The sequence below is a fragment of the Pogona vitticeps genome, chromosome 14 (genome assembly GCF_051106095.1).
Source record: "Pogona vitticeps strain Pit_001003342236 chromosome 14, PviZW2.1, whole genome shotgun sequence".
NCBI classification, from domain to species: Eukaryota; Metazoa; Chordata; class Lepidosauria; order Squamata; family Agamidae; genus Pogona; species Pogona vitticeps.
In genome coordinates, this window is record NC_135796.1 from 12,005,509 (window position 1) to 12,023,423 (window position 17,915).

The 17,915-nt window shown below is 43.8% G+C and overlaps 1 protein-coding gene across 1 annotated transcript in view; it reads left to right on the forward strand.

Annotated features, from left to right (window-relative positions):
• TBX1 (T-box transcription factor 1) overlaps positions 1 to 14,302 on the forward strand; it is a 40,032-nt gene extending 25,730 nt beyond the window's left edge. Inside the window, 3 exon segments of the mRNA XM_072983741.2 lie at positions 5,477 to 5,544; positions 6,821 to 6,921; positions 13,424 to 14,302. Coding sequence (XP_072839842.2) covers positions 5,477 to 5,544; positions 6,821 to 6,921; positions 13,424 to 13,872 — 618 coding nt within the window. The 3' untranslated portion in view covers positions 13,873 to 14,302.
• The last annotated feature ends 3,613 nt before the right edge of the window (positions 14,303 to 17,915 follow it).

The window sequence follows — 17,915 nt, forward strand, 5'->3', positions numbered from 1 at the left end:
TCCCCTTTTTTGCAGTCAATACTTCAGCCAAAGAAAATAGTACAGTAGATGAAAAAAAAGAAGAAGAGTAACTATAATGGATCTCAAATGGGACATATTTACCCTGATTTCTGCACTGCCTCCAGAATGCATGCTTGTATTTAACTCACAGCTAATTTTGTTACCTCCTATTGTTTTCCAAAACAAACAAGGAAATACAGAATGACATTTTAGCCTCAAAAGAAAATTCCAAGTATATGAGTTAGCCAAGAGAGTAAGTTATTTCCTTCTCACTCCCCGGGATTTTATTGGGTTAACTCCTCCCCAATCCTGGAGGAGGGGAGGACTGAAAATAGTGCCACAGAGTGTTGGTGCCCGACTCCCCAATGAATTATTCTTAAATAAATCTAAATGCCCCAGCTTAACAGATAAGTTGATAGAGCCAATCTGGTTTAATCATTAAACCGTAATGGATAAGAGCTATCCAGTTCCCCATCAAGCCATGAAATTTACTGGGAGGCATCACACTCTCAGCCTGTCCTACCACTCAGGGAAGCTGTAAGAGGAAAGAAGAGAACCCTATACAGTGGTGCCCTGCAAGATGATGTTAATTCGTTCAGCGAAAATCGCTGTCTTGTGAAAACATCGTCTTGCAAAATGCAGTTCCCCATTGGAATGCATTGAAATCCATTTAATGCTTTCCAATGGGGAAAAATTGTCGTCGTTTTGCGAAAATCGGCCATAGAAAAACCGTTTTGCAAAGCGCAGATCAGCTGTAAAAATCGCTGTCTTGTGAAAAATGGTCCCGAAAACACCCGTTTTGCGAGTCGTGGACACAGCTGTCAAAATCGTCATCTTGTGAAAATCGCCCCCCAAAAAAAACATATTGCGAAGCACGGTCCGAAACATTGTCCGACGAAAATCGTCCATAGGAAACACCGTTTTGCAAAGCGCTATGGTGATAAAAAAAACTCATCATCTAGCGCACTGGTTCTTAACCTTGGGTTACTCAGGAGTTTTGGACTGCAACTCCCAGAAGCCTTCACCACCAGCTGTCCTGACTGGGGTTTCTGGGAGTTGCAGTTCAAAAGCATCCAAGTAACAAAGGTTAAGAACCACTGATCTAGCGCATCATCTAGCGCACGGTAGTTGGGTCATTTAACTAAGATCTGCTTAGGAGTAACTCTATTCAAGGCGCCTCTTTGGAAGCAAGAAAAACCTGAGCCTATAATTCTCATTAGTGGTGTGCCGATATGTGCTTTTGGACTACACTACCTAGGATTTGTAGTCCGTAAACACAAATCTGCGTACCTCTAATTCTCAGAATGGCTCAGTTTCTCCAGCATCTCCTATGCCAGAGGGATGCCCTAGGAAGGTATTGTTGTGTTTTTATCCATGTAAGCCGCCCCGAGTAGATGTTGTCTCGGGGGGGGCAGGGTAAATGTCTAATAACAAATAAAATAAATAAATAGAGGAATGGGTCTGAAACTGGATTGTATTTGCGGTGCAGACCAGCCCATAATGTGAGTGCCTGTTGAAACTGGTGATGAGGAAAGGGGTTGGGGAAACGCTATGAGATTCATCTCACTGCTTTCTCTTCCAGCCGTCTCCTTTTCTGCATGGCTGGCAGTTCCTCTTGCTGAATAATTTTTTGCATTCAGCGTTTGAGTCTCAGTGCCGTTCTGTAGACTGTCTAGGGAATGGTCCTGCTTCTCGGGCAGTTGGTCTGCTAAACCCGTTGCTTGGTTTCTGACGGAATTTGATCACCCTGGGAGGCCTTGGCATTTTTATTCCTCGGAAAGAACCTAGCAATGCTTTCATTCAAAGATGACCTTTTTTTGTTTCTTGGGCTTTGCATTAAAAACATAATTGTGGATGATCCAGTTTATCTTACTTTTTTTTGGAAACATATGGCATGAAAATTATGTTTCTAAAAAACTACCTGAATACCACTTCTATTTTAGTAGTGTGTACGTCTGTGGACAAGTGAGAAAAAGAGAGAGTTTTAAACCACTTCTCCTCAACATAAATATACATTCTGTTTTCTTAAGGCCATAAGGATTATTTTGTTAAACTCTCTAACCAGCACTTTAACTGTCTTAATTATACCTCTAAGCATAAAAAGGTCTTTAAAATTGCTTTCTGAGCTCAACAATCATTTATCTGTAGACTAGCCTATTTCTTACACAACGGTGGAGACTTTTATTATATGTAAAGTATTTTCAAGATAGCTAAGGTATAGTTACTTAGCACAGGGAGAACCTACAGAACAAGCCTATGTAACATCACACATAATGGCCAAAATCCTGTTGGAGTAGTCTAAGCTCATTGAATCAATGAGGATTTAGCGAGTCAATGCTTCCATTGATTCAAATGGGCCTACTCAAACTGCAACTTGCTTTGCTAAGCAACAGGATTTTAGCCAGTGATTATCATAGTACTCTCGCAGTCAAATATGTGACCATCCTCCTTATTATAAACCTCGCAATCTATGTGTTCTGCAGATAAATTAGGCCTTTGTGGTTCAAAGATAAATTGAGGGTCCAGTTCTTTTTTTAAAATTAAACACAGACAAACGTACAAAACAAACACAAAACATATATGCGGGGAGAATATATCCATCTGACATATAAACCTGACTACATAAACCATATTGCCCTACTAAGCATCTCTAGGCCATATCCATTTAACTTATAAATTTTTTGAACTGTTACCGTCTGGCAGAAGATATAGAACAATTAAGACTCGGACCACACGCTTTCTGAATAGTTTTTATCCCAGTGCTATAATTGCAATTAATAATGAGCTTAAAGACCACCAATAGTGAATAATTAGTTGGACTGTGTTACTTGGCCTGCGGTGTAGATGTTTGTATTTTTAGTGGGGGACTTCTAGTGGGTGGGGAGTGTTTGGGGAATTTTATGTGTGTGCATGTGTCTGGTCTCTGGGTGTCTGTGAATTTCGTTGTATGGGTATACTGTGTATATACTTACAATGACAATAAATTATTATTATTAATATATAATTCTGACTATATAAACCCTAAAGATTAAAAATACATAAATTGTCTAATATATCAACTTAAACCTGTATTGATCTTATATTCAAGCCGTTCTTCATTGCAGTTCTAATGCATGCTTACCTGGGAGGAAGTGTCACAGAACACAGTAAGACATTGGAGAAATAAACATGCACAAGATATATAGGTTTCAAACCTCTGTAGGCACATCTAGTCTCACTGAACGGAATGCCATTTACTTCTCAGTAGAATCTTATAGGATTTTGGAGTCGGTGACGCTGATCGAGAAGTAGCTTGCACTTCGAAGTCTGCCGTGCAGATATTATTATTTTATTTGTACGATCAGCAGATCAGATGTGGCCCTGCAGATACACAAGGGTTAGTGGATCCTAAGGAAGGGACCCATGTTATTATTGATAATAATATCTTGGAGGGTATTGAAAGCAGATCTAATTTTTCCATTTTTTAAAAAAAATCCAGCGAGGGTGGGAGCAGGATGCTGTGCCTTTAAGAGCCTGCGGAGCCCCTCTAGAAGCAGGACGTTCAGCTGATGGCTTTGGACAGCTGCTCCATCTCTTCTGCTTTCTATCACTTTGACCTCTAAGGCTGGAACTGTCAATGAGGGGGCTTAAAGTTTGTTTTTCAACCCATTCCGGAAACTTACAATCACATACTTTATCCGTGGATTTGCTTAAATATAGGGGAGAAAATTGCCCAGCCTGACTCCCTGGTGAATTAAATAAATACATGGTTCCTATACAGAGATGTGATGGCAGAGGGTTGTTTGGAAAATGGAGTGTGTGTGTGTGTGTGTGAGAGAGAGAGAGAGAGAGAGACGCATATACAGTGACATCTTCTTGCAAATGTATTTGCGTTTCAGACAGATCAGCACTGCCTTTCTTTCTGTGCTTGGCATTAGCAGTATACAGAGTAAAAGTTTGCATTTAGGAGCAGAGGGAAACCACACCATTGCATTCCAAGTTTTAAAAAAAGGAGAGGGACATTAAAACAGACACAGTACCAATTTTCAGAACAGATCTGGTGCGGAGAAACCCCTCTGAAAACAAGAGAGGAGCAAAAACAAAATATATATTAGACCTTCTGCAAGTGACCGAAACAATTTTCTTTAGTGCTTTTAAGCTCACCTTTTAAGGTTTTTGTTATTCTGCTCTCAAGCTGCCTGGCTGAAGGGAACCAGCCATAACAGAGGCGTGCGGGGAATTTGATCTGTGTACAGTTGGATCTGAACCAACCTGTTCTCCATCTCCCAGGTGAATGTATGAATCAGAAGATGGTCAACCTCTTGGTTTTTTTTGTACTTCTCTGGATGTTTGCAAAGCAGTTCTTCATTCTAAAAAAAAGAGGATCTAAATGTGTTTTGAAATCTGAATTTTCAAGATAAACATAGGCTCGGAAATGTGGGTTGAATGCCAGTTTTCTTGCAGAATTTGGGAGAGGAGGGATTTTTTAAAAATGTTGTAAGAATAGGATGAACCCAGAAAAAAACTCACACAAAAGTGTGCCCAATTTATCACAGGCTTCTTTCCATCCTTAGAGGCTTGCTCTAGGTTTGGCTTCCAAAGATCCCAGGTTCAATCCATGCCAACCTCAGCTCCAGAGAATTAGTTTCAGTATCTTCCTATATAAATCATATAAATAATCCTATTTTTCCCTACTTAGTTATCAATTAATACATGTTTATTCCAGGAGGTAGGCTGGAGAGGACTAAACTCTACCTAAGATATTGGAACAGACCACTAGAACTATCCTGACATGACTTATGCAGTGATCCACCAACCTGGCGCTGAACTACACTCCCTGTTGGACTACACTTTCCATCGTCCCTAGCCACCATGGCCATTTGAATTGGGAGGATGGTATTTCCAGCTCAGCTCTGGAAATAATGGTTTACATGTAACACAGTTATGTGTAACAAGTCATTTAGGGGATAAGTTATGTTTGAATAGCAGGGTAATGAGCAGGAACAGGGTGAATTCATTGTTGCACAAAGTAATGCTTTATCATTATTTTAAGGGCTTGTTTAGGAACGTGTGGAGGCATTCTGATATGAAAGAGACGTTTAAAAAAAGCTTTCTGCTGCTGTTTTATCCATTCTAAGTTTTTGTTTGTTTTTGCATCAATCACAGAAAATAAACAATGGGATAAATTGCTTAGCAATTAATTTCCTGTTCAACAACTGTAAGGCATAAAACATGGCTTTCCAAATGCTCTAATGGATTACGAGAATAAATTACTTTTCAAAAGTAACTTTCCAAACTCTGGTTGCGGTATCTTTAAAGGTTGCTGAGACTGGAAAAACTGACATGGTGCATCATACCGTGTAAGAACTGACCGTAGCTAAAAGAGGGCAGCATGCTCTCTTGCTAACTGGAGGATTCCAAGATTTAAGGTCTCTGCATCACCATTTCCCCCAAATCAATCCCAAACCCACCCCATCACCAAATTTCTTCTCTTTAGATCACCCAGCTTAAGATCGCCAGCAATCCCTTCGCTAAAGGTTTCAGAGACTGCGATCCGGAAGATTGGTAAGACCATTGGAGTTGTTGTTGTTGTTGTTGTTGATGTTGTTGTTGCTGTTGCTTTGAGATTTCCTTCTTCTGCCAAAACTCTGGTCCGCCCTTGGCTTGGCCTCAATGTGTCCTTATCGCACAGACCAGATTAAGATGCATCTGAATGTGCTAGTGATGATATATCAATGTGTTTCTTGGGATGTGCGCTGCGAAAATATTTCAACTTCTTTCATTTCGGGTCCTTTAGGAGGCACCTCTTTCAATCCTCGTATTTTTCGTGCACCAGTCCTTTTGTTTAGACATGAAAGGAAAACACCAGTTTGGGGTTCTTTAATCCTGGGGTTTCCATTCTTGTTTCGTGGCACTCCAGAATCCCTAAAGAGTCCTTGAAAGGGACTCCAAAGGAGCAGAAGCCACGAGATGCTAAACAGACAAGCATCCTTCCTCAGTTCCATTCTCTCAAATTTGGTGCCTCGCTTTGTGTCCACTTTTGATCTTGTGGACAAAATTACATCCCTAGCATTTCTCTTCTCTTTCCAGACTTTGGGAGGTGAGAGAACAATTTCTTTAATACATGCTTCAGGGTTTCTCTCTCTCTCTCTCTCTCTCTCTCTCTCTCTCTGGAGACTATTGATATATCTGAATATTCCTTATTTGGAAAAACCTCCAGATTTCCATCTTTTCCATATGGTGCACTATACTGTAATTGGGAGGCAACACAGCCAAAGGGATGATTATGGCAGTGATGGAAGTGGATGCTGTTGTTCAGAAAGATGCTAGGCTGGGGAAAAAATGAAGGCCAAACTATGACAAATTCGTTATGCACAAATATTTGCGGTGTAAGCAAAGTGGTGTCGGCTGCAGTGGCACATTGCTGCTAATGAAACTGTTCCTGCTTTGATGCCTCTTTGCTTAAATTTGGGGTCTCACTGCATGCATGTGGGGTGGCTTCATGCGCAACCCAATACCCAAAGCAAGGACTTCTTAATTAGCAGCAGTCTGATTTATAAAAGGATGCCGCAAATTAAAGAGCCCCCACTTTGATTCCAGGTTGTACGAATCGCTCATTGTTAAAAGCTGGAAGGCATTAGTGTTTTAGAGACGTGATTCAGGTGGCTGAGACATCGTGCTCATCATTTTAAAAAAGTTTGGTTTTGGTCCAGAAAATAGAGGACAAGGGAAAATAAATTAACCACTTTCTGTGCTTCCTAAAAGCAAGTTACTCATTTTTATACATGCAGTACAACTCTGTTCTTTTGACTCTCTATTTTTCCCCACTCCCCAACACTAGGCCTAGGAATCACCGCCCGGGGGCGCTTCCTCTCATGAGTGCGTTTGCCAGATCCAGAAATCCAGTGTCTTCTCCAGTGCATCAGAATGGGACTGAGAAAGGTGCGTATCCAGCGAAGCGATGCTGATACTTTCTCTTAACACCCCTCCACACACACACCTCTCAGGGCAGCAAGAACCTCCAGAGATGTACAGTGGTGCCTTGCTTAATGATATTAATTCGTTCCAGCGAAATCGCTATAGAGCGAAAACATCGTCAAGCGAAAATAAAAAAACAATTGAAACGCATTAAAACCCGGTTAATGTGTTCCAATGGGCTAAAAACTCACCGTCCAGCAAAGATCCTCCATACGGCGGCCATTTTCGGTGCCTGTCTAGGAAGGAATCAGTCCTAGAAAACAGCGGGGGGCCATTTTCTTCAGCTGGTGGCCATTTTGGAACCTGACGATCAGCTGTTCGCTGATCGTCATAATGCGAACAATTGGTTCCCAAAGCAGGGAACCGATCGTCGCACAGCACATTTTGCCCATAGGAAGCATCGTTTTGCGATCACTTTTGCGATTGCAAAAAAGGCATTGTTAAGCGGATTTGTAATTATACTGGGCAATCGTAAAGCGAGGCACGACTGTAATATTTACACAAACCTGTTTCTTTTTGCTAGTAAGCTGTTGGATAGAATACGTTCTGCAAGGCTTGCATTCATTTACCGAATTACAGGTAAAAGCGCCGGGGAAAGCACACGGCTTGAACATTCTAGCCCAATTCTTAGAATTATTCTGCTGGCAATACTCTTGTAGATCTAGATGTCGTTATGACCAGCGATAGCAAAAATAGCAGACTGAGTTCTGTATTCTCAAAGGCTTTCACAGCCGGGATCCGATGGTCTGCAGAACATGATCAAACAGCCCAAAAAGCCTACAACAACCATCAGACTAAGTTATGTTATCATTGCTACCATTTCCACCTAATAAAAGTTCTACCCGGGCAAAGTTGCCAGTCTTTAATATGAGACAGACATTAAAATTAGGGACAACCCTCCTATTTGGGATTTCGCCCTGCGCCCAATACTTTAAAAGCGAGCACTTGGCTTTAAGCGGTATGACGCATAGGAACTGAAAAATTAAGTGTGATTAATAGGTTAGATTTGCTAACTCGTTGAAACACAGTTGCTTGGACGTTTGCCAATCTGGTTTATGGCCTTACAAGAAACACACCTTGCTCGCAAAAGAGCTAAACGTCTAACAGAGCTCAGCGGATTGGAAACCATGTCTTCTTCGTTGCAATTTTACAAGTCAGTCTGGTTATTCTTCTGGGAATTTGCTTTTAACGCACAGGGTTGCAAGACGGATCCATTCCAAAGACTTAATTACTGGGATGGAAAGCATCTCCATCGGCTGCTTCTCCCATTTAAGCAGTGCAATTGCTTCAGTCCGGGGCCTTCCATCTGCACAAGGAAACAGGTTTCCACAAATATATATTCCATATTATTATCATCATGTGCTGTCAAGTCAATTCTGACTTGTGACAACCCATTTCTGGAGAATACACAGAAGTGGTTTACTATTTTTCTTGGAGTGCCATTGGACCTGTGCAGCTGGCCCAAGGCTACACAGGCTGGCTTGTCTCCCAGGAGACCTAGTGGGGAATCGAACTCCCAAACTCCAGCTCTGCAGACAGAAACCTAAACCACTGAGCTATCCAGCCAACGAAATATTCCATATTAGCTACATAAAATCTTTCTAGTCTAAAGAAATTGTAGGATGCAGTCCAGTAACAAGGAGTTCGTGAATCCAGGCCCTCCAAGCCTTGTTCAACTCCAACTCCCATTGCTGTTGAGTATGCTAATTATATCATCGTGGGAGTTGTAGTCCAACAATATCTGAACAAAAAAACATGGTTGTCGGATTTAATGTCTTATCCAATAGGCATCTCTAGTTGCTCCAGCGTAGCATGCTGTCTTCTGTTTAATCAGCACATACGACACTGTTCATTGCTTTTAAAGCCATCGTACTCAACCTCTTCCTATCCAGACGTGTTGAGCTACTGTTCTCAGGGTCCCCCAGATAGCAGGGAAAATTTTGTGACTTGAAATCCAACACATTTAGAGGCCATTGTGTCAGGGAGGCTGTTTTGCTGTCTAAAACCAACCGCTAGTCCCAACTAGAGTTGACCCCTTGCTGAAGGGTGAGCCCATACTTAGTTAAACCCTGTTGATTCCATGGGTCTAGTCTAGTTTGCATTAACAACTGGATTCCGGCCATAAGAGTTGAATGACACTTTATAGACTAAAAAAAACTGATTATGGCACAGCCTTTGTGAACTTGGATTCGTTTCCATCAGATGCAAGACAAAATGTAGGTAGGAAATACAAATAGTAAGTACAGTGGTGCCTCGCTTAACGAGCGCACCGTATAACGATGAAATCGCATAGCAATCTCTTTTTTGAGATCGCTAATGCGATCGCTTACCGATGGCCTCTATGGCCAAAACTCACATTGCGAAGATCGGTAAGCGTTTCGCTTACTGATCTTTGCATTGCGACGCCAGGAAATCAGCTGTTCGGCGGCTCCAAAATGGCCGCCAGATGACCCAAAATGGCCGCCGCAACCATTTTCGCGCCCTGCCCTCCCTACCGAGGGCGCGAAAATGACAGCGCTATGAGGAAACTTCGCTTAACGGTGAGTATAGAAGCCATTGGAATGCATTAAACTAAGTTTTATTTATTTATTTATTTACAAAAATTTTTAGCCGCACCATTGCCAGTTTAATGCGTTCCAGTGGCATTTTGCGTCCCGTTTAGCGATGTTTCCTCATAGCGAGGGTTAATCCAGAACGGATTAACCTCACTATGTGGGGCACCACTGTATTTTATAAGAAGAATGGGAAGAGGAAAAAGAACTACCACCGAACTACAGAGCTGGAAAGGGACCTACAGAGTTCGATTCCCTGCAGAGTCCGACCCTTGTCAAGGAGGCACAGTGGGGAATCAAACTCCCAACCTCTGGCTCCACATCTGGATACTAAGCTATTCAGCAGTTCTGGTCTCTTGAATGTCCCCTTCTTCAAATTTATTTTTTAATTTTTGCAAAATGCTGCATTTACCCAGTTAAGTCTATCTGGATATAATAGTAAGTAAGTGGATAAAGGTTGCTGCGGAACACTTCGATTTTATGTATATTTAATTAGATTCAAATCAGTTGGACCCAGTGGAGCATGCTTCCAGACAAGTTTCAGGTTTCAACCTCAATTTTAAATGTGTTGTCTCTTTGAAAGCCCCAAACAGCTCGTCTAAGTTTTCAGTAATACTCATTCACAAATTCTTGCTAGTTATTTAATTCTGATAAGAGCTTACCATAAACTTTGAAATATTCAAATACCGATTGAACTCGAAAAAGAATAAAACATCAGATACAAGAAGCGTGCTTTTAATGTTCATTTTTGTTTCCAGGGAACTTAAAATTAATTTGCACCTTCGTACGGCTTTTCTGCCGTTTACTTTTTTTCTTTAACGTTTTGGGGTTTTCTGTAGCTAATACCTGCCAACTTTTGCGGGAGTGGAATGTCTTAGATGCTCTGTTTTCTTAAACAAAACCTGTTCAAGAACTGTTTCTAAAACCCGCGTCAACAAAAAACATGATATTCAGTAGTCGCATTTAACCTCCTGAAAACCTTCCATTAGGATTCTTTCATTGATTCCATTTCCATTATGCAGAGTAAACAGTTACACAGAGAAACCTGGGGGGCCCTTTTCCCCCACCACACTCCAGGCCTATTTAAAATAAAGAGAAGTCTCTATTTGTTTAGCGTTATACAATTGCAAAAATTTCAAGCGTGTGCAAACTTGTCACTCAACTCAGCCTCTATTTATCACCGTCAGAATGTCTTCTCCCAGGAGCGCAGCTTTCTGCCGAACACAACGTTAAACATTTAGGAAAGCAAGCAAGCAAAAAGCTGCTATTGCTGGCATTCCTCCACCCCTCTCTGTTAACATAAGATCATTGCACCAAGAAACAACAAGAACGCTCTCCTTTTGTCTAGCTTTTGTTTAAAACATAGTGGCACGGACTTGACTTGAAGGGAGCAGTCTCTGTAGGAGGGCCTATGGGGGGGTGCGTGCGTGCACGCAGAAGGTGATTCTAAATCTTGGAACAGCCAAAAAAATGAATATCTATTAAAACTTCCAACGTTCTTTAATTCTTTTATAATTCTATTATTTGCTCCATAATTCTTCACTCAATGGTGTTGCCAGGGTAGAATTTGGGGAGGGGAAAGGCAGGCAGTCTTCCTAACCCCACTCCATTGAGTGAGCAGGCAAACCCATAAATGCAACAGGGCTGGGGGGTGCCACATTTTGAAATGAGGTATCTTCCGGAGGGATCTGTCTTTTCCTTAATGTATAAAGCCCTAAATAGCTTTGGTCCAAGTTATCGAGATGACTGCATGAGCATTTCATGCCTGCCTGGGCATTAAGATTATCAGGGGAAGCATTGTTTTTCAGTCCCGCCACCCTGCGCTTGGTGGGGACACAGGAGAGGGCCTTCTCTGTGGCTGCTCCTAGACTCTGGAACTCCCTCCCACTGGAAGCCAGCCTGGGTCCATCTTTGCTGTCCTTTCAGAAGCAGGCAAAGACCTCTTTCTTCAGGCAGGCTTTTCCTTAACAACGGGTGGTCTGAGAGAGTTTTTTAAATGGACTGTCGTCCTTTGTTGTTTTAAACATGTTTTGGTAATGATTTCATTTACCATTTTAAATATAATCCTTGTTTCATTATTTTTAAATACAGTGGTGCCTCGCAAGACGATGTTAATTCGTTCCGCGAAAAACACATTAGGGCTTATTTTCAAGAGATGTTTTATTTTACAGTCATGTCATCTTCTGGTTGCTGCACAAGGTTGGAGGGCAGGGTTTCACTTAACTAGGGCTTATTTTTAGGGTAGGGCTTATATTACGACCATCCTGAAAAATCATACTAGGGTTTATTTTCAGGTTAGGTCTTATTTTTGAGGAAACAGGGTATTTATGGTTTAATTACTGTTTGTTGTATCGCTGTGTTGTTTTTGTTGTTTTTATGAGTTACTATTAAGTTTACATTTTTTAGAGTTTTAAGTTTTAGGTTTTGTGTAATCCACCCAGAGTAGCGCATGGGCTAATGGGGCAGTATATAAATTGAATGAGCAAATGAATGAACGAATATTTTGTTAAAGAAAACAGAAGCAGCTTTCTAATGGAAAGTTTGGATGTAGTTTCGGTAAAGCCCACATTATTTAAAAATCCACAATATGCTAATATCTGTACATACCAAGTTAAGAAGAACACTGTCTACCGTACATGGTGAATGAAATCCCAGTAAAGTTTATGCTTGGCAAGGAACCTAAGGAGGTGTTTTAGAACTGCAGAGCTAGAAGGGACCCTATAGATCATCAAGTCCAGCCTCTGTCATGGAGGCCCGGGGGGGAATTGAACTCCCAACCTCTGGCTCCATAGTCAAAGGCCTCAACCACTGTAAAAATGCTTATCTGCAAGGCCTCTACATAGACCTTGTAAATATAGATTCTCACCACGTCTGCTTTCAAAGAACACAGAAGCCAAACTGATTGGGCCAAGCACACCAAATTTCTTGTATTTTTTTTTATTTTAAAATGTCAATTTAATTCAAAATAAAACACTACAAGACAAATAAGTGAAAAGCCCTCTACATCAAAGAAAAAACGCAAAGAAGCAAAAAGAAACTACCCCACTGCTGACTAAAATAGACCCTCCCCCCTTTGGAGCCAGAGACCACCGCATCGTTTGGCTCCTGGATTTCTCCAACTGGTTCCCAGTAAGAACAGAGTACCTAGATGATCAGGTTCACCCTAAACTCCTGTCTTCTCCTGGGCCCAAAAATATATTAGTTTCCAGCTTTGTTTTACACAGTCTCTTGGTTGTTCCCGCAATGCTTCTGAAATTTCTTGTATTTTAATGAGTTTGCTTGATGAGACGAGCTGATTGGCTGTCCCTTTTATTACGGCCAGGTATTCGATCCATTAATAGGGACGTGGTGGCGCTGCAGGCTAAACCGCAGAAGCCTGTGCTGCAGGGTCAGAAGACCAAGCAGTCGTAAGATCTAATCCACGTGACGGAGTGAGCTCCCGTCACTTGTCCCAGCTCCCACCAACCTAGGGGTTCGAAAGCATGCAAATACAAGTAGATCAATAGGAACCACTTCAGTGGGAAGGTAACAGCGTTCCGTGTCTAAGTCACACTGGCCATGTGACCACGGAAGATTGTCTTCGGACAAAATGCTGGCTCTATGGCTTGGAAACGGGGATGAGCACCGCCCCCTGGAGTCGGACACGACTGGACAAAAATTGTCAAGGGGAACCTTTACCTTTACCTTTATTCGATCCATTGGCATCACAGCTTTGGAGATGTTACTTTTTTGTACATACAATTCCCAGAATGCCTTTAGTTGGCATCCTTGCCACGTGGCCTGCAGATGTTGGGAGTCCAAAATAGTCAATGTATCTGCCATTCTCCAGACTAGGACCTTGAAGAATGACCAATCCTTGTCCTTTTCACCTCCCCCTTTCCCTTCTCTTCCTCCTCTTTCTACATACATTGCAGATGCTGTGGACAGTCGACGGGACTACGAGCGGGAAGCCGCCGGAGGGACACCCCTGCATGGAGACCCCGCTCACCAGCAACTCATGTCGAGGGTCCTAAGCCCAGCACTCCCTGTGCCTGGCGGAGGGGGCTTAGTCCCACTGACCAGTCCAGCAGGAAGCCGGCCTAGCCCCCCACACCACGAACTGCGGCTGGAGCCCTCCGCTTCGGAGCCCCTACACCACCACCCTTACAAGCATCCCGTCTCGGCCTACGACCATTACCTGGGAGCAAAGAGCAGAGCCGCGCCCTACCCTTTGCCCAGTATCCGGGGACACAGTTACCACCACCATCACCACCACCACCACATGAATCCCGCCGCTGCCGCCGCGGCCGCTGCCGCTGCCACCGCTGCCAACATGTACTCCACGGCAGGTACTCCGACCGGCTATGATTATGGGCCAAGATAACCTTTCTCGGAACAAGGTCCCTGAGCGGTGACTGGCTTTCTGCATGGTTTGAATTGCTCACTATCCTACAGTGTTTTGGAGAGCACTATCTTGTTGAGCGAACATGCGCTTGCACCCCCTGTTTTCTATGAGGAGAAGGGGGTCTCTCCTCCTTTCCACTCCTTTTCTCTGCCACCACCGGCCTCCTCCTCCGCTTATGTCGTCAGATTCATCAGTCAAGACTTCTTTCCTTCCTCATCCCAGAGGACAAAAAAAAAATATGGGCCGGCCCTTCTGTTTGGCTAACCTGGCATGTGTGATGGATGGGAGGCTGGGGGCTCCCGCTGGACTGTTTTGCTCCACCTCATTTGAAGGACATCACTCTCTTCTCCCCGATACCTTCCTTGGGACACCGTGATCGGCAGCTGCACTTTTTCTTTTGCTTTATAAACGAAGCCATATGTTGTGCTCTTCCCTGCTCTGCTGCTGCTGCTGTCATCATCATCATAACCTTTTGGCGCCTATGCATTTCCTTACCTGTTCAGAGCATTTGATGAACGCTGTTTTCAACATTGCCATGAAATAGGTCGATCGGACAACCCCATCAGTAGGTTTGCGAAGCTAAAGCCGAAAGCCCGAGCATTGAAACTATTGTAATTTATTTTTTTCCCCCTGTAGCCAGGGCAAAGCAATCAGCCGTGTGGTTAAGCTAAACACAGGGTCGCTGTCCAGATGTGCCTGGGCTCCAGCAGCCATGATGCCTTACTACGGATCATGCTGCCTAGAGCTGATGGGGGAGGCAGGTCAGCAACACTTTGGAAGGACACATATTTCACACTTTTTGATGTTAAGTCCATCAGTTCAGCAATCGTAAAGCCCTGCTTCAATACCAGCATCTCCACTGTAAAAAGGTAAGGTAGCAGGAAATAGAATTATACCTGGGGTTATGAGCACAGAAGGAAATAGACTGCATTTTGGACTGGTCGTGGAGCAGTCTGGTGCTCTCTGTTTCCTAGAAATGACGCAACAGGCAGGGAAATGATCTGTGCCGTGTCTGGACTTTTGGTGGTCCAACGGTAAGGCTTCTACTTTTGGGGCACAGGCTAAATCGATTCTCTGGGTTGCTTGAAAGGGGGCTGTGCCTGCTAAAGTGCCTCTTTTGCAGGCACAAGCCTTTCCAGCTGTCTGATCACGCCTTGAGACTCTGGAACACCGTCAGAGTGGGGAATTCTAAATGTGAGATGGAGTGTCACCGAATACAAGGCAGGTTTTGCAAAGGGCCTGCTGCTGCTTGACGGAGCCCATGCTCTGCATTCAGGAAACTGCAGGCTTAGCCATTGGTTTCTCCAGTGAGAAGGCACAGGGTGGCAGGAAAACTCCTATCTGAGACTCCACAGAAGGTGCTGCTAATAAGCGAGACAGGGCTAGATATATACACCAGGCCTTGAGGCATCTCCCTGCCTTTCCTTCCAGCATTAGCAAAAGCATTAATCCACAGCAGGACTGTGAACCAACCTACAAGTTGACCGAACGTCCGTAATCCCTACAGCGTCCAGAGCTAGCATAGCCAACTCTGTGCCCTTCTGACCTGCCGCCCGCCTTCCAGAAGACCAAAAGCAGGACGCCATCTCAAAGCAGGGGCAGAAGTGGCGAAAACTCCAGATGCTGCTGGCTGGGGGAAAAATGAAGGTGAGACCGACAAGCAGGAAACACACCCTGTGTGAGTCTGGTAGCTGAGAGAGGGAAACTAGCTGTGCTGGGAGTTCTGGTCCAAAAAAAAGTAACTTCTCCAAGTTCGCTCTGTCTGGCAGTGACTATAAGAATCAGTTAGAGTGTCCTCCCTGAAGTGCTGCTGCTGAATTGCCCTGAGGAAAGATGACATTAAAAAAAAAAAACACGTGTTAACGCTTGAAATAAACGTCTTTGTCCAGCATCTGGAATTTTCTCCATTTCCTTTCTCCCATGAAAAGCACACACACGTTCAACAGCAATCATTGGCTCGTTTCGTTTTCTCATTACTCTTGTTTCTATATGGACAAAAAGGAAACACCGTTGTATTGCATTTTGCTTTTTTTTAAAAAATGATCCCAAAGAAGGTGTCTTCGTGACATAAACAGAAGCACAGATTTACTTTGCCAGGGGAGTGTGCTTTCCGGCTGGAAATTGCCAAAATAGTGTTCCATCAGAGGGCCGGTTATTTGAACACCCAAAGGGAGCCCTGATTTATTTCAATGGTTCCTGCCGATTTAAACACCTTTGTCACTGCAAATGGCCTCTTCGGGGAGCCAACAGAGGTGGTGGTGGGGAGGTGGCCGCAGAGATAAGAGCTGGTTTTTTTGGGGGAGAACAGAGGGGTGCAGGGAGTCTAAGAGAAAGGGAAGGAGACGGCCGGTCCAGTGCAAGCTTGGAGGAGAAAAGAGCTATCTTGGTGCAAAAAAAAATTTAAATAATAATAATTTAAAAAATGAATCAGAGGTACAGATCCTCATGGATCCATATGGTTTTTATGTGGGATCCTCCACCAAAGCAATCTCAATCCACAGAGTACTGTTCCACAATCAGCTTGGGAACTGATGTAAGGAGGCAGCTGCTGTTTTCTAGGAATTACCATCTGAGGCAGTGGCCTCAACTCTGCCTCATGTTAGGGCTGGCCCCGGTTCTCAACCTCTTCCGTCACCTGCTGCGCCGGCGTTGTTTCAAACCACAAGCAGCCCGGTTGATCAGCAGAAGCAGCCTTCCCATCATTCATCCCGTAGTACGTACTTCCACCGAACACAAATTCAAGTCTTCCAAGAGAGGTCGGTTCTAGGAAATCTCCCAGAAGCGGTGGAGATCTGCGTAAAAAGCGCGGTAGACATTTTTATCTATTTATTTTTCAAAGTTTAGGGACATTTCTTAAACCAGTGGCTCCCAACCTTGGGTCCTCCCAAATGTTCTTGGACTCAAAACTCCCAGAAGCCTTCATCCACAGCCGTGCTGGCCAAAATTTCTGGAAGTTGCCGTCCAATAAGCTTCTCGGTGCACCGCAAGGTGGTATACTGTAAAACTGGATCTGTTGTCGTTCTGTATTAGGCTTGACCCCGGACCTGAGGTCTTCCACCCAAAGGCATCCTTCCATCCTCAGGTATTCTGAAGGTCTGCTATACATCAGTTAAACTCTTCTGCTCTTATCAGCCAGAGAATGAATCTTTCAAATGGCCATTTCCAGGAACATCCGTAAGGCTAGTTAAGGACAGAAATTTTTTGCTTGGGAATGTGCCGAGTTATTCTGCTTTGTGATGTGAAACCTACTTTATGCAGTCCCTTGAGCCAATACTTAAAGAAAAAAGACTTGTTTTTTTAATGTTAAAGAGAGAGAGAGAGAGCTATGCCCCTCCTGGCACTAAATCCTGACCTTTCCCTCCAAGCCAGACACCAGTTCCTGCCTCCATTTATCATCACTTTTTCTCCATGCTGTTGCATAGCAGAGCTGTTCCCGATAAGGGAGGGCAAGAGAGCAGACATTCTGCATTCAGCAGGTCCCACATTCTACACCCGACATCCACCAAGACAATGACACGTAGGAAGGGACTGGCCTCTGCCAGATGAGGCAGTCCTCAGCTAGACATTGAATAAGTAAGACCGCCCCTTAGCATGGGAGGACCTGGCTGGATAGCTCAGTGATTAGGGTATCCGGCTGTGGAGCCAGAGGTTGGGGGTTCGATCCCCCCCACTGGGCCTCCTGGGGAGAAGAGCCAGCCTGGGTGGCCTTGGGCCAGCGGCACCATCCCAGGGCTCCCCCTAGAGGAAAGGAATAGTATACCACTTCTGAGTACACTCTATCTAGAAAACTTTGAAAAGGGTTGCCACGAGTCAGAGAATTAAGCTGATGGCGCATGATGATTCTTAGCATGGGGAGAGAGGGCTAGTTTGGGTGAAGGAGGAGCACGTGGTCATGCCGCCATATTAGTGATGCAAAGCAGGGCTGGGAAATGTGTTTCCCCTAAATAAGTTTGGTGTCACAACTTCTATCATCCGCATGCATGTTGGCTGGGGCAAATGGGATTTGTGGTCCCCAAACACCC